At 40.5% G+C, this 17,199-nt stretch overlaps 2 protein-coding genes across 2 annotated transcripts in view; both read left to right on the top strand.

The window, feature by feature from the left end:
* Nucleotides 1-6,941, top strand: part of prkcea (protein kinase C, epsilon a) — a 56,516-nt gene extending 49,575 nt beyond the window's left edge. The window contains exons 10-15 of the mRNA XM_063482783.1: nt 77-250; nt 342-496; nt 718-856; nt 2,081-2,269; nt 3,369-3,515; nt 5,059-6,941. Of these exons, the coding sequence (XP_063338853.1) occupies nt 77-250; nt 342-496; nt 718-856; nt 2,081-2,269; nt 3,369-3,515; nt 5,059-5,208 (954 nt within the window). The 3' untranslated portion in view covers nt 5,209-6,941. The remainder of the gene's footprint in view (nt 1-76; nt 251-341; nt 497-717; nt 857-2,080; nt 2,270-3,368; nt 3,516-5,058) is intronic.
* A 438-nt stretch (nt 6,942-7,379) lies between these two features.
* Nucleotides 7,380-15,302, top strand: epas1a (endothelial PAS domain protein 1a). The gene is made up of 8 exons (XM_063482320.1): nt 7,380-7,405; nt 8,259-8,425; nt 11,773-12,020; nt 12,107-12,191; nt 13,708-13,808; nt 13,917-14,080; nt 14,869-14,975; nt 15,115-15,302. The coding sequence occupies exons 1-8, from the start codon at nt 7,380-7,382 to the stop codon at nt 15,300-15,302; spliced, it is 1,086 nt and encodes a 361-aa protein (XP_063338390.1).
* The last annotated feature ends 1,897 nt before the right edge of the window (nt 15,303-17,199 follow it).

Here is a 17,199-nt window from a genome sequence, read left to right as displayed (position 1 = left end):
GAAAAAGGTGTTAACGCTGAGATCGTGGAATAAACAGTGTGAGCGTGTCGTTTCATACTGCGCGTCTCTTATCCAGGTGATGCTGGCGGAGCTGAAGGGGACAGAAGACGTTTACGCCGTTAAAGTTCTGAAGAAGGACGTCATCCTACAGGACGACGACGTGGACTGCACCATGACCGAGAAGCGCATCCTGGCCCTCGCCCGTCGACACCCCTACCTCACCCAGCTGTACTGCTGTTTCCAGACACGGGTAGGCTGACGTGTGAAGCAAAACGTACAGATTCAACAGCTGACTGCATTTTTCCTGTCTAATACCACTCCGTCCCTCCCTCTGTCTGCAGGACCGTTTGTTCTTTGTAATGGAATATGTGAATGGAGGAGATCTGATGTTCCAGATTCAACGATCCAGGAAGTTCGATGAGCCTCGCTCTCGGTTCTACGCTGCCGAAGTCACCTCAGCCCTCATGTTTCTGCACCGTAACGGAGTCATCTATAGGTAAACACCCTGCTGTCCTCGTGTGGTTTTTCCATCAAGGTCATTCTTAACTGTCAAAGAGAAAATATATATTTATATTTTGTCTTTTTATTTTGGTCTGAAAAGCCACAGAAAACATCAGTGCTTATTATCTGTTTACACTGCATGCACCTCCCCCAGTGAACCAGACTTTCCCAGAAAGTAGAAGGTGCTAATAGCGTATCTGTGTCTTTCTGTCACAGGGATCTGAAGCTGGATAACATCCTCTTGGATGCTGAGGGTCACTGTAAGCTGGCAGACTTTGGTATGTGCAAAGAGGGCATCATTAACGGAGTCACTACCACCACCTTCTGTGGCACCCCGGACTACATTGCCCCTGAGGTGAGATTAACTCAAGGGCCTGCACTTCTTTATGTTGACAGGATATAATGGTAGATATTTTTACCCTTGTATTGTTAAGTAGCTATTAGCTATTAACAACATTATATTTCACCTGGATATTTGAATATCTCTCCTGATAACATTAATCTGTGCTAAGTTAAAAGCACAGATTCAGACGATGCAGATATATGAGAAGTATTGTACTGATGTGTAAAAGATGGAAGTCCCATGAGCTGAGTGTTTTTCATCTTTGCTGTCTTGCTAGTTTTAAAACCTTGTGACGAGTGACGGACAGACTGTAGCCAGGACCCCACAAACCACTTGTCTGGTTCTAATAATGACTATAATTTACAAAATGGCTTCATTTTTTAACCCTGTGTGAACTGGAATTTGCAGTTGAGCCCATAAGTTTATTAGAAAGTGTTTTCTGAATTCAAAAATAAGGGAGGCGAAAGTTGTTTTTCACAGATTTCTATGCAGCCATAAGCATTTTTGCAACCTGCTGCACTGCCCCCTGCTGGCCATTTAAAGAAAAATACAGGTTTAGAGCACATCAGAGTTTAGACCCAGAAGTTGGGCATATTTTATGCTGTCTATCCAACTTAAGCTCCCTTTTATTGGCTCCAGCACTGTGCGTGCTGTGGGGTCATTAACTTCTGGGGACTCTCAGTCCCCTTGGTTACAAATATAATGTTTAGTCTTTGTTAAGGAATCACTCAAACACTTTTTGGATAAATTGCCTAGAAATGTCACCGGCCGAAGTGCCATGTGTTCATGACGCATCTGAGTGCAGTCACTTATCATGGGTATTACACAAGTCTGTATTTGTGGACATCAGCTGAGGGTGGACACTGAAGTTGAAGAAAACTTGTGTGCAGCAGTTAAAGCATTTCAAGGGACTTTTATTTGCATAATTTTTAAGTAGATATGCTTTTAAGAAGTCAAAAAGCATATCAAAGATAAATTATTATTCAATGCAGAGACTTTTTATCTCTCTTAAACATGTATGGAGATGATCTTTGAGTAGTTCAGTTTCCCTTTCACTCCTGCTGATGACATTAGTTATGTCTATCCATTGTTTTGTCTTTTCTGCACCACTTAAAGTGGAATAAAGTACATCCTATTGAGGCTCTTCACCTCAATGGATCTGTTTGCAGGATGTCACGCAAGCAGAAATGTATTTCCTCGTAATCATCTTGAGCTGTGTCATTTGGTTGAATTCAGATCCTGCAGGAGCTGGAGTACGGAGCCTCTGTGGACTGGTGGGCCCTGGGGGTGCTGATGTATGAGATGATGGCCGGACAGCCTCCGTTCGAAGCCGATAATGAAGACGACTTGTTTGAGTCGATTCTCCACGACGATGTCCTCTACCCCGTGTGGCTCAGCAAAGAGGCTGTTTCTATTCTCCGAGCGGTACGTGTCGTCTCTCCCAACATTATCTGATATTTTTGTAGGACTGATAAGCTCTTGGGAAGCTCTCATCACCAATTCCTTTTGATTCTACAAGGAAAGCTTAGTTTATTTTAACTGTATTTAGTAGATTTTGATCAAATTCAATTCAAATCAGTTCAGTTTTATTCACATAGTGCCAAATCACAACAGTCTCCTTAAGGTGCTTTATACTGTCAGGTAAAAGCCCTACAGTAATACAGAAAAACTCCAACAATCAGATAACCCCACTATGAGCTAGCACTTGGCAACAGTGGAAAGGAGAAACTCTCCATCAGAACCAGGCTCAGGGAGCGGCAGCCACCTCCTATGAGTGGTTGGGAGTGATTGTACTAATAAAGTACTTGTGTGTTTTAACATGGACAACCAACATTTATTAAACGTGCTATGAAGAGAAATGTAGAACAGCTATGTGAGCACTGTAACAAGTGTAATGATGCAGATAAGTTGAAGTTAAGTTAAAAAAAACAAACTTCAAACTTCAATGTCTAAAAAGCTCAATTCCAGCCCAGACTTGGCCAGGCTTTAACTCAACAGCATCTCAATTAACAAAAACTGTTCCTGCAAGAAAAGAATTCAGTCTTGTGGTCACCGTTTTAACTTTCATTCAGATTTCTGTCCTGAGAGCGTCACACGAGCAAATCAGTACACTTGATGCAAAGGTGTCACGCTGCACTTTCCTCCGACACTGAGGAGAATTAAAAAAAGGTTAAATGCAATCATAAAACTGCAGTGAATCACAAAGTGCTCTTATAATGCTGAACAGACAGCAGAACAAAAGCAACACAGTAAATAACACCGGCACTCTGCTGACCTGTTTGATCACTCTGCCAGTGACTCTGTGGATGCTAAAAACAAAGAGCTGTTAATGCCTCGGCTCTATTATTAGCACCAAAATGCTTTTTTTCCCCCTTATCTCCTCAATCCCTAATCCTTTGTCTTTACTTGTGCAAACAAAGATGTGAAGTGTATTTTTTTATGGATTAAACCACAGCTAATTGTTTTCAAGGGCCTGCTTTTCTGGAAGAATAAGTCCTAAAATACAAATGTTTTATTTGTGCAGTTCATGACAAAGAACCCGGCCAAGCGTCTGGGCTGCGTCGTGAGCCAGGGCAGCGAGGAGGCCATCAAGACCCACGCCTTCTTCAGAGAGATCGACTGGGTACTGTTGGAGCAGAGAAAAGTCAAACCACCCTTTAAACCCCGGATTGTAAGAGACACACACTCTGCTCACACAGGCCACAGTTTTACATGCAGCTATTTCACACATAAACCTTCAGTAATGCATCGTGTATTTGATACTAAACATTTTTCAAGGCTCAGTAGTTTTGTGAACTTGTGGATAGGTATCCTAATTATTATTCTTTAGTTTTAAATTTACTTGGAATGTAGAAAGACTATATACATGACACATATTGAGCAGGAACTACACCAGCAAACTAGCAAAATACTCAAAAAATACTTGTTTCTCAAAATACTAATTTATCATTCAGCTAAAATCTTAACTGTAGCAGAATAAAACATAAGCTGCAATGTTCAGGTAATATTCGCTAGTATTACCTGACAATGGCTAAACTAAAGAGAGCAGCACACAGCCAAAAAAAAATGCTTCTTTTTCTTAGTCCACCAGGTGGTGCTGTTGAGTTTTGGGTTACATTTGGAAGTTGGTAAAACAAAGATGGAGGCCTAGGAGAAAGTCAGAAAAGTGCTGTATGTGTTTAAATCAGAGATGTTGCCTTTTTTAACAAGAAAGGGACAAAGGAGATGGATTTGTAAGGAGTGTCATGTGAAAGTAAAATATTCTATGAATACTGTAAACATGAGGGCATATTTCATGCACTGCCATCCTCTCTGGTAATTCCTGCCTCTACTGCCTAGTTGGGGGACCTGTTCTTGATTAACTTTGAGGTTTATTTTAGCGCCCCATTTACAGTTAATTGTTAAAAAGCTAATGTTAGCAAAGTATTTGAAACATTAGGGTAAGTGGGACCAGTCAAATAAGGTTTTAAAGCCCTGCGGATGCTGTTATATTTTCACCACCATCTCTGCTGGTGCCAAGTTGCATCATAGACTTTCATCTGGGATTGTTTTTTAACACTGTACGTCTCTTTTTGTCTCAAATATAAAATTCAACATCAACACCTTTATTACTATGCTGTCAAAAGTCTTCAGGTTAGCTTTCAGGAATTGTAAAGCCTAGAAAGCCTGAAGTTAAAGTAGGCATAAGCACAGAGATTGAAAAAGTATCTCAATTCGTTATGTTGAGTAATTCTTACAGTACCAGTCAAAGGTTTGGACACAGTCACCCATTCAGTTGTTTGCTGGCAGAATCGAAAAAGGGAAGGTCAACTGAGAGTCATGACCTGCTTCCCCCTCCAGAATGGGCAGGCTTTAAGCGCACTCTGTCTCTGTCAATCATTCAAAAACAAGTAAATATGTGTTTAAAAAAAGTCTTTCCGTGTACTGAATTACTTTAATTTTAATATGTGTTTATTTATTTTGTTTGTGAAAGAAAGACTGTGCCATTTAGTCTCTAAAAGTAGCTTAAAAGGCTTGAAATCCCAATTTTGCTAATGCTAGATTTAAAAGGTTTGTGGCGTGTTAATTAAAGACCCCCTAAGAGAACACCTTTAAAGGAACAGTAAGTCACAGTGGTCAGAAGGTGTCGCTGTCATGTAATTTTGAACGTTCTCTGACATCCTTCCCTTCGTCTGTGCCTTTGTGTGTGTGTTTTTGTGTGCATGCGTCTGCAGAAGACCAAACGAGATGTGAATAACTTCGACCAGGATTTCACCAAGGAGGACCCCGTGTTGACGCCCACGGACGAGGCCATTATCCGACAGATCAACCAGGAGGAGTTCAAGGACTTCTCCTACTGCGCCCCCGAGGAGACGCATACCTAACACATACACACACAAATACACACAGATCCAGCCACACTAAACTCGGTATGCACGCACTCACACATGCTGACACTCCATAGATCCATAAAATCCCTTTACAAATCACACACACACACACACACACACACACACACACACACGGTCAGTCCTTTACTTTGAAGCTATTGGCTGTTGTTACTTTTGAGATATAATTTACTTGCATTGTGTTGTTGTTGTTGCCTGGGTTCATTATGAATATGAATATGAATTTAAATATGAATATGAATATGCACACGCTCTCACAAACACACACACACATCGACACGCTCACGTGCGTACAAACACTACAATCCCAAGTTTTACGTGCCCTCGCGCACTCCTACAGTACAAGGTCACTGCACGTGCTCAGACAAAACCAAACACACATACACACACCTACACTGCTTCTCTCCCCGGCACCTGTACACATGTGGACTGTGGGTGCTGGGTGCAGAGGCTTGTATATAGCCTGTGTTGAGTGGCTGTATCGTGCTGGTGTTGTCTGCTATTAAAGGAGCGTCGTGGCGCATGGACAAGCACCCTACCTGTGTTATTACTGTCCTTATTGTGGACCAGTTAGGGCCAAATCCCCTTTTGTGCAATACCCTGACTATCTATATATTTTATGGTTTGTTTGTTCATGTGCGCGTGTGTGTGTGTGTGGTTTTTTCTTCCTCAAAATGTGTTTTTTAAATTGTTTTTGTTGGATTATGGTATGACTGAAGTATTCACTCATTCTCTGTCCTTTGTGTACAAAGTGAATGTCGAGCTTACAAGTTACAGGCTATCGAACTAATTATGTCGAGCAGAGTGTTAGAGGCGGCCTGTGTAGCAGTGAAAAGCCCCATTTCCAGCTATTTCATCCGTCTGTTAGGTTCGGAGATTTGGTCTGCCCTTTTCGTGTGAATGTGGGCCTTTTTATTAATATTATTGTTATTGTTATTATTATTATTATTGTGAATGTATATTTTCATGGGTGCGAATGTGTGAATTTGTTTTTTCCCCTTTTCTGTCACGTGCGACTTTTTTTGTTTTTGGCATTTCCATAGCAACCGTCAGTGTTTTCCCTTTCCTTGCATCTATTTCAAAGCACCAATTCCCCTTTTCCACATCCAGCAGCTCTTTCAGCCAAAACCACACGCTTTATTTTTTCTGACTTTTGCTCTTTATGTTTTCAAGAATGGCTTTTTCTTTCTTATTGCTCTCTCTCTCTCTCGCTCTCTTTCTCTTTTTTATTCTAAATCTAATTATTATTATTATTATTGTAAAGTGTATCTGGAGAAATCCTTTGTGCATAATACTATAACTATACTATTATAGGTCTGTTACAGCCGGGTTGATAAGACGTGTTGAGAGCCAGCAGCTGAATTACCTCTCACTTCACACACACACACAAACACACACACACACACACACACATACACAATAAGCACCACATACAGACTAGCTCCTTTTCCACCTCCCCCTTCTTCTCACTTTCTATTGTGCAAACACACACACACTAAACACAGAAGGACTGTTGCGTACTGTACAGTGATCTGAAGATGAGCTGGTTGCTCTCTGTGCAGTAGAGTTGATGTGTAGTGAAGCTTTGTGCACCCAGGGGTAGGGCTGTTCCTGGTCACACTATCTTACTCTGTGCCAAAATGTAGTGCAACAGCCGGGCTAGTCCTGTCTGGTCTGATTCCAATAAAACACTGAGCTGTCTACATCAATCCCAGACTACATTGTGTCTTTTTCTTATTGTTCTTTTCCCCTTCTTTGCTTTAATCGATTCTAACCTGCTGCTGTTCAGAGGCAAATCTGTGGGATGCTCAAAAGTTTATGTAAGAGAAGAAGAAGAGGGGAGGGAGGGTGGAGTGGAGGGAGGAGGAAAGAAGAGGGGAGGGAGATGCTTCTCGTCAAGGCTGACCTATCATCACTTTTGGAGCCCTCTAGGTAATTTGCATGCTGAGGGGAGATGAGACTTTGTTTGGAATCCATTCAAGTCATCTGTGCAGCACCGTGGGTCTAATTGCCTGTCTGATGAACTAGTCTACCTGTGATGGTGCAAATTGCAGTGCAGAGATTCGCTGTTGTGCCGTGAACTCCTGCTGCCATCGCGCCTGCTTTCTTGAGCCATCATTCACCATGCGAGACATCTGTGAGGCACGATGACAGCTGACAAGGAGAAGAGAAGGTAAAGCAGCGTGTTGCTTTGTTCACAGGGACATTCATTTGGCAGCAATAAATCTTAATAGATCAAGTTTAAGTGAGTTGGCAGCTAACTGAGGTAAAGAAGTGAGGTCAAAGAGAGTGCTGTGGCCACTCTGGATGCCTCAGTTCTTAACCACGGTGCACTGTTGACCTTCCACATCTGTTCATCAGTGGTGGGGGAACTATTAAAAAACAAAGACACTAAAAACTGCAAAAGATAGAATTCAAATACTTCAAGGTAAAGCTCTGGAATCAAATCTTTCAGTAGAAATGAGGCAATATTAGCAGTAAAAACACTCTGAAGGTGAAGTAGGAATAAGCATAGAGATTGAAGAAGTGTCACATATTGAGAAATTCTCTAAACTCACACAGATTATGTCAAAAGTTCACAGTGTGATGAAGCTGAAACATGACTGTTTTTACAGTTCCTGTAAAGCTGAGGAACAATTTCACTTTATTTCTTTATTTAATTTTCCTTACATCAGTTTTAGGTTCTGTTGAACACAGAATCCAAGTCTGCAGAGTGACAGCATTAGCAGGCAAAATGCGGAAAATGAACAATATTATCTTCCGATATCAAAGAGAGTACATTTGAAATAGTCTTTGAGAAAATGCACTTCATCCAGTATCATCTCACTTTTACTTTAGTGACTAAATGAGTGAGTTTTCTCTAGTTTATATGTATCTATGTTGTGTGCAGCATAGAGCATACTTGCAGTAAAATGGTGTTTATAAACTTATCTAACTTAATTTTAGGTAGTAAAATCTAATGTAAGTTTGATTGAGAGAAATTTAGTTCAGCCTTCTTTGCATTTCCTGACTTCTGCTTCCTGAAGAGCGATCAGCCGTGAGGCGGCCCGAAGGAGACGGCGAGTGGAGTCTGACGTGTTTGGGGATTTGTCTCGCCTCCTGCCGCTGCAGCCCTCCGTCAGAGCTCACCTGGACAAGCCCTCCGTCATTCGCCTGACCCTCAGCTACATACGCATGCACACACTGCTCAAAGGTAACAGCGCACATGTGAAGACATTTAACACCGTCTCTGGCCTCTGTGTGTGAGATACACTCAGAGCAAACTGAATCACAAGGAGAAAAACACCACTTGAAGTCAGTAAATATACGCATTTACATATTTATGTTCTGGGCACTGATATTAGTTTGCAGGTTTTAGAGAAAATATAGTGAAATATAGAGAAAACCTTCAAAGGTGGTAAATGCTTTGTTTCACAGTCAAGATGAGATTTCCTTTATTTTTTTTTCCTGAAATCTGGGAAATTCATACAAAAACCCCCCAAAATAGCTCACAAAGTGTAGAGAACAAGCACAAAAATAGCTAAAATTGAAGTGTTAACAGTGCTGTTCAAAAATAATGTGTTTCATAATACAAACAGATGTCCAATAAGGTGCTATCCATAAATAAATACATGCAATTGGGCTGTTTAAACTATTTAATTCTTGCTGAGGTGTGTCTGGCCTATTTATTTATCAATCCATTATCCTGCCAAGAATTCCAGAAGTCTATGTGTTTGCTCTGCGCCTGTCTCACAACAGTCAATCCATCCGCTTTAAATTCAGCTTGTGTACTACTGAGGACCTGAATACATTGCAGATAAGTTTGAGGCTCTTTGGTTGAGCTTTTGGGGGGTTTTTTTGTTTTGTTTTTTTTATATTTTAACTACTTTGACAATGGTTGAGCAGGCCACAAGGCCAACTGCAGCGACCTGGGGTGGATTCTGATCCAAGACCCTTTGCTGTGCGTTATGTTCCTGTTGCCTGTGCAGACGGGAAACATATTAAACTGTGACAGCTGCTTGCTTCTCTGTGTGTGGAGGGAAGGGCACACATACACGTTTGTTTGGCCTCTTATATTTTATTTATATTTTATATTTTGGCCTCTTATGTTACCATTAATGCTTTCTGAAGTCTTTTAACTCTAACTTTAACCATCACATCTCACTGCCAAACCGTCACCGTTTCCCAGTAAGGCTATTGATTTTAATCAAAGGATTCAAGATTTGACTTAATCCTTACGCACTTTTTGGGTTAAATGTGACCTGTTTTGACATTTGATAGCATCAGAAATGCTTTAAATGTTTCTAAAGTGACCTAAAACACACAGAAAATGAAAATGAAAATGACTAACATGACTAACAGGTGCTAAAAATATTTTACAAATGGATTTTACATCAATTTTAGGGAATCCTGCAACTGTGCATGCCGTGTCTATGTGTATTTCATATGGGACAGTAGTGACAGTTCAAGGTGGACCTCAACACAATTGTTATATGGTGTTTCTCTACTCAGTTTTAGCATTTAAAGTGTTTTCTTCCTCCAAGCCTCATTCACACATTCATACACAAGCCTTTTATCGAAACCCAGTTGCCGTTAACCACACATTCACACACTCATATTCATACTCTGATGGAAGTATTGGGGGGAGCTCATAGCTCTACCTCCTGACCCAAAGAAATCTGCTAACAGTGTAAGAGTAAAACAGCATAAGAGTGATCATATATGGAGCACATAAGGAAGAGTGGTCGTACAGTGGTCACAGGATCTATTGACACAAACACAAGATCTGAAATTTTTCGGCATGGCGGTGGAGTGGCTAGTATAGTTGCCTCACAGTTCCTGGTTTAAATTTTCTGTGTGGAGTGTGCGTGTTCTCTCTGGGCCTTCAGGGGTTTCCTTCAGTTTCCTTTTGGCCCGTCTCCTCGTCTCCTCCCAAGGTTCAAAGACATCCATGTTAGGTTAACTGGTGATTCGAAACTGGTTGTGGATGTGAGGCAGAAAGTAAAGTGCTTGAAGTAGATGGAATAAAGCGGTGTATTAATGTGTGGTTAAAGTGTAAGTTGTAGCTAAAAGTGCTTTGTGTGGTCAGAAGAACTAAAAAAGCACTACATAAATGCAAGGACATTACGTGAGCACCCACAACGGAGCAAAATAATCTAAAAATAAACAAGTTAAAATTAAAGTCTGAAATCAGTCTGATTCGAGTTAAAACTAACTGACATCATGTAGCTAACCAAGCTGCCAGTTCAGTGAGTGTGGAAAACACACGTGCGAGTCCCACATGCAAGATTTCCTACCGATGCTTTTAATGTGCAGCCTAATCACATTTTTTAAGCATTTTGTGTGTTTCAACTGACAATTAATATCTAATTAACACTGATAATTATAAATGGCAGTTTTAATGACATAAGAGTGAGGAAATGGTTAACAGCTGTAATGGTTATATAATAAACCTCAACAGTTCACGTTCAGTAAAATACATTTAAATCATTATGGCTGTCTTAGGACATGAGGTTGGGTGATTACAGTGCTTTTTCTCTTTTTCTCTTACATCTAATAAATATATTAATCATCTATTTATTAACATCACAGAGACTATTTGTACAGAGTTGTAGTTCTGAGTCAAATCTTGGCTCCACACTTGGACATGAAATATGAGCAGTATGAAAGGGTTATGTCAGGCCATGTGCAAATTCATGTTTTCATCCCTTCATCCCAGAATATTGGGTTAATTCAACTTGATTTAATATTTTAATATTATTATTATTATGTTTTTGTATGTGGTTTTCAGTGCCACACTTCCAGTGGCTCAGTGTCCACAAACCACTACCATAACTTAACCCCGACACCAAGTCTTAGCACGCCAGATATTTAAATATGTGTGAAAAACCAAAATGATTTAGTCACTCTGAAAATCTAAAACTCAAGCTGGTTCTCACAGAGCAGAGAAGCACACCCTTTTTTGTTTTTGCTTTTGTTTTTGTCAAATTCTTTTTTCTTTTGTTTCCTGTGACAGCTAACTTCACTCAGTCGTGCCGTTTAGATCATCAGTTCTCAAGAAAGCTGCAAGCCACAATCTGTCAGTTCTGCACAGCCGTGTTGTGAGAAGACACCTTGGTCATCTCTTTAAAATTAGACACCTATAAAAACTGATGCTTTGCCGCACGTGCTGCATTTAGAAAACATCTGTCAATTGTATATACAAAAAATTAACAAGGGTTACCCTATTCATAAAAAGGAACTGGACTAATAAAGACAAATTAGGTTAACAGGCTCATGTAGATTTTTCTGCTTACTTAAAAGGTTTCGAGATTAATACATTGTTAAAATGGACGTAGTTGTTGTGGAGATGCAGAAAAAAAAAAGAGTGAAGAAAAAAAAATTCAACGGGCTTGTGGCTTTTAGATTCAGATTGGTTTTAGAAAGAGGAAGTCTAAGATAACACAAGTACTAACAGTTGAAGCAAACACACAAAATGAAAAAGGAAACGCATCTTTTGTTATCCACTGAAAATGTAGACTAGAAAGCTTTGTCATATAAAAACCACTCTGTTTGTCTTAGAAAATGATGGGATAAATGCCGGGAGTAGGCACATGATAACATATCAGCAAGTGGTGGAAGGTGGAGATGAACAGAGCGGCTGTGACGGCGCACGGGACGAAGAGGAGAAAGACACTGAGGAATTCGAAGCCTCGCAGGAGACAAACATGTACCTGGGGATCTTGGAGGGATTTGTCATGGTCTTGTCCACTGAGGGAGACATGATCTTCCTGTCTGACAATGTCAGCAAGTACATGGGCCTGACTCAGGTAAATAAACTTCACATATATTCTTACTATTCTTTTAAATGAACAGTAGGATTCAGGACTGAATACTCTTCTATGTTTTCTCAAAGACTGAGTTGATGGGACACAACATTTTTGAATATACTCATCCCTGTGACCATGAAGAAATCAGAAGTAATCTGCGTCTAACAGCAGGTAGGTATTTGAACATCAAGGATATATGTTTGTCATATGATCATATAGAGTCACTGCCACATTATTAGGTACACCATTTCAAAGCAAATATCTAATCAGCTGATCACGCGGCAGCGACTCGCATTTAGCCATGTAGATGTTGTCGAGGCGACCCACAGAAGTTCAAACTGAGCATTAAAACAGCTGATAGGAAGCCAACAGCAACTCAAATAACCACTCATAGCATTCAAGATATGCAGAAGAGCATCTCTAAATCCACAACAAGTTGAATTTTGAAGCAACTGGTTTACAGCAGCAGAAGACCACACTGGGTGCCACTTCTCCCAGCTAAGAACAAGAAACTGAGGCTAATGGTTCACACGGACTCACCAAAATGGGACAAAGGAAGATTATAAAAACATCACCTGCTCTGATGAGTGTCAGTTTCTGCTGCAACATTCAGATGGTATGGTCATGATTTTGTGTAAACAACATTAAAGGATGGATCTATCCTGCCTTGAATCAACAGTTCAGGCTGGTGGTGGACGTATAATAGTGTGGGGGATCTTTTCTTGTCACACTTTTGGTGTCACGGGTTGCTGGGGCAAGCCGTGTGTGAATTATTAACGGACCCAAGATGCAGACTGCGTAGTTGTGAGCGAGCTTTATTAACAAAAGGTGAAACAAACAGGAGCGAAGTGGACGAAAACCAAAACCTAAGAGTAACCTAAACTGGGAAAAACTAAGCAAAAACAAACCTGAAACCTTGAGACCTGAAACAGAGATGCAGGGAGAATACACAGGAAAATGGAAGGGAACAACACAGACAAACCAGCAGCTACTATGACAGAAGACACGACTTAAATACACTCAGAGAAACACAGGGAGATTACACACAGGTGGGGGACACAGCTGGGAGTGATTAACGTGAGGAGACAAGGGAGGCAAACTGAAAACACTCACATAAGACGCAGACCTTCACAATAAAACAGGAACTTACACATGCAAGGACACAGACTAAGAAACGCAGACTTGACACAGGAATACACAGGCAGAAAAGAATAAACACTAAACTGAGGAAGAACAGGACCAAAATCACAATAATAGAAAACACAAAACGCTGGGTCAAAAGGACCCAGGATCATGACATTTGGCCCTTTATGACCCACTGAACCGAATGACCCACTTTAAACACTAGAGCCTATCTGACTATTTCCATCGAGCATTTCCGTACCTTTATAACCACAGTACCCATGTACTACAGGTTCCAGGACGCCTTGTCTCAAAGCTCAGATCATCTCAAGCTGGTTTCCTGAACATGAAAATGAGTTCACTGTACTCAAATAGTCTCGACAGTCACCACATCTCTTCAATGGAATGGGAGATTCCCATCATTGATGCTTAGCTGATAAACCTGCAAATAAGGAAGTTCTGAAGCCAAAAAGGGAGTTTAGCGTGTTTTACCTAACAAAGTGTCCAGTGAGTGTATAATCACAACAGCTTTGTCCATGTGGCTAAATTAATTACTTATTTTTAGAGGAAGTTTGGTACGGTGAGAAGAGGGACTTTGTCATGAGGATAAAAAGTGCTCTGACTCACAGAGGAAGAACCGCCCACCTCAAGTCGGCTACGTGGAAGGTTCGTGAGAAACAGTACCGCTTAAAAATATCTTTTTTAAAAATGGCCCCCTGATCTACATTAAGATGATTTTTATTACACCTCCCATTTCCAACTCTGTGAGTTCAGGTTCTGCACTGTCAGGGCCGAGCAAAGGTGTGCGTGGACCCGTCTGCAGTTTCCTGCCTGCTCCTGACCTGCCGGCCTCTGCCTCTCTCACACACCCTGCTCAGCAGATACACCTTCACCAGCCAGCACAGCATGGACATGAGGTTTACCTATTGTGACCAGAGGTGTGTACATGCATTCAACCAAAGGTGGAATTTGTTGTTTATTAAAAGGATTGTCTTTTTGTAATTACTCTTCATCTAGTAGCTTAGATTAATTAGTGCTTGTGAATAAGCTGAAATAAGTAACAATGGGGAAAAACCCCCAACAAAAAAACCCCATGCGGAAGCATTTTTAACCACCATATATATTACTTTAATACATTTAAAATGAATGCAGCATGTTAAGTTGAAAAACAGGAACATGTCTGGTAATCTTATTATGCAGTGCTGGATATTATGAAATTATATTTTTTCAAAAAGGGACAATTTTCGAAGCCAATACAGGCCAATTTAGTTTAAAAACTGTGCTGCATTAAGGTTCTATCTGAATCAAGAAGCAAATCCTCAGCGAAGAAAGCTCAACCAAAAAAATCGGCTACAGTATACAGTTCAAACATTAAAGTAGAAATCATTAAAACAAGTTTCATTATGATTCTGGTTAGAAAATCCTGATATGTCATAGTTATAGCAGATTGGGCCTGACCTATGTTTATATAAACAACTCTGTGGTTATAATGCAAACCCTTGCCAGCTGAGAATGAGTGCACAGCATAATGTGTGACTGTATGAAAGCAGTGAATTGTAAACTTGCTTTTGGTGTTGGCTTTTGCACTTTTGTTATTGGAATAAAAGAAGAATGACCGTGCAGTTGTTTGTAAAGGCAACAGTGACTGGTTTATTAACATGATTTTAATCCTCAGTGTTACTGAAAATAAAATCATTTTGCCTCGTGTGTGTTTCTGTGTGTGCAGAGTGACTTCTCTTTTGGGCTACAGACCCGAGGAGCTGCTGGGCCGCTCCATCTATGATCTCTGTCACGCACTGGACACAAGCTGTTTGAACAAAAATCATCTAAACCGTAAGCACTGACACACACACACACACATACGTGCACACACACACAGACGTGCACACACAGACAGACGTGCACACACAGACAGACGTGCACTCGCACACACTACACTCCTATAAATACTTAACTCCATATTTCCACGCAGTGTGTCTGAAGAGCCAGTCAGTCAGCGGTCAGTACAGGATGCTGGTGAAAGGTGGAGGTTATGTCTGGGTGGAGAGTCACAGTGCTGTCATCCCCAGCGTCCGACCCTCCAGGTCCAGACCTGGCATCCCCCAGCCGCTCTGCATCCTCAGCGTTACCTACGTCCTCAGGTGTGTGTGTTGTTTTTGAAACTGCTTTGATTTAGCATGGCCATCACAGTAAACATGTTATTGGCTTAATTTCTATCCAGATTGGTAGCTCCATTGTCACCTCCTGACCCAGGACCAGGCCCTATCTCTTAACCCAACTCTATTTTAAGAAGCTCCAGCCAATCATGCCTGATTTCTACCGCTTGTAAACAGAATCATCTCTGGTGGTTTACCCAGACTCTACGTGCTGACTGCTGTTAGAAGGATCCAGTTCACCACAGTAATGCATTAACTTCCAACATGCGACTCTGACAATAAATGATCATTTCAGTGATTAATGGACAACCAATTTCAACCAATCCACAAAAATGCCTACCACAAGTCTTTATAACATCTAGGATGTTTGCAGATTCTGACTTAGATTCACATAAACACATTAAAGCTGGAGCACTGATGTCCCAAATGGAAAAGTGTTAATGGAAAGGGATTAAAAAAGATGTTTGCAAGTAGATTTGTATGCCATACTGAGATTTGTAACATCTATTATTTGTGAAGGGGAGAATATGAATAGAATAACTTAAAGCAACATATTATTATCTTTGAGGCTGTAACTAAGGATGATAAGTTATTGAAAATTAATGTGTTGATTATGTCTTAATATAGAAATGTGGTATAATGACCTGTAGGGTTCCTCAGTAGTCTGTCCTTGGACCTCCTGTTTTCTTTATAAATGTTACCCCTGAGGCATGTCATCCACAGCAATGGTGTGAGTTTTCCTTTTTATGCAGATGACACACAGCTGCACGTCTATTTTAACCTCAGTGACATTCTCTTAAAATCAAATCGTTGAGTGACTGCATCCAATATATTAAATGCTGGATGACACAGAACTTCTTGGAACAAAATATGGATAATTAAAACTGAAGTAATTGTTATTGGCCCCAGTGAATCTGACACGCTCACATGGACGCACCTGAACTCCTTGTCTGTAAAGTTGGGCCAGTACTGTAAAAACTTTGGCATCAGCTTTAACAGCCAGGTCACGCTGAATAACTTTTCAGTTCAGTTTTTCAGTCTCGCTTGAAGTAGCTTAGGAAACTGATCAGCTCAGTTTTATCCAAAGGAAATCTAGAGAAAATCACACATTTGTGGGTTAGATAAGTAAAACTCATTATACGCAAACTATTGCTGATTCAAACTGAAACTTCTTACTAAAATCAAAAAAGCAACACATCACTCCCATTTCGGCTTCACTTCACTGGTTAACTGTTAATTTTAGAACTGATGTTGTTGTTGAATTTTAAGGCCAGCTTGCACTTGACATATTTGCCTGGTTTAAAGCTGCTGGGCAACCCACAATCATCGGTTGAGAATCAATGGTGATCTGGCTTTTTCTGTTAGGAGATCCACTCTTTGAGACAATCTTTCTTTGAGATAAGCTGTTTTTTTCTCCATCTTGTCTCCCAAAGCACTTGGGAACTTTCTTTTAAAGAAATTCAAAGAAATATAAAGTATCTCCTTTGCAAAAACTCAGATAAAAGTGAAAACTCTGAAGGTAGAATGTTTTTTTTCGTTGCTGTTTTAATACAACTCAGAGTGCTGTTATTTACAGATGTTTAATATTGTGTGCATGTGTGTGTCACAGTGGTGTGGAGCAACCATCTCTGCAGCTCTCTCTGGACCAGACTATCCACAGATATTTGAATTGAAATCGAGATCTGAAGAGAGGTCTGCGAAACCCTCTGTCCTTCTGGGAGCCCTCATCGATTATTTCAATTAATCAAATTTCATTAAATTTTTGACTTTTTAAATCAAAGTGGCTGTCTCTGTGTCTTGATGCAGATTATTGTGTGCATTATTTGATGAAGAGTGTTTGGATTTAGACTGTTGTCTGTTGATTACATCCACAAACTTGTAAAAGGATGTTTTGTTAGTTC

The sequence above is a fragment of the Pelmatolapia mariae genome, linkage group LG8 (genome assembly GCF_036321145.2).
Source record: "Pelmatolapia mariae isolate MD_Pm_ZW linkage group LG8, Pm_UMD_F_2, whole genome shotgun sequence".
In the NCBI taxonomy this organism is placed as follows: Eukaryota; Metazoa; Chordata; class Actinopteri; order Cichliformes; family Cichlidae; genus Pelmatolapia; species Pelmatolapia mariae.
Note: the sequence above shows the minus strand (reverse complement) of the source record. Positions and strands in the feature narration are given on the sequence as shown.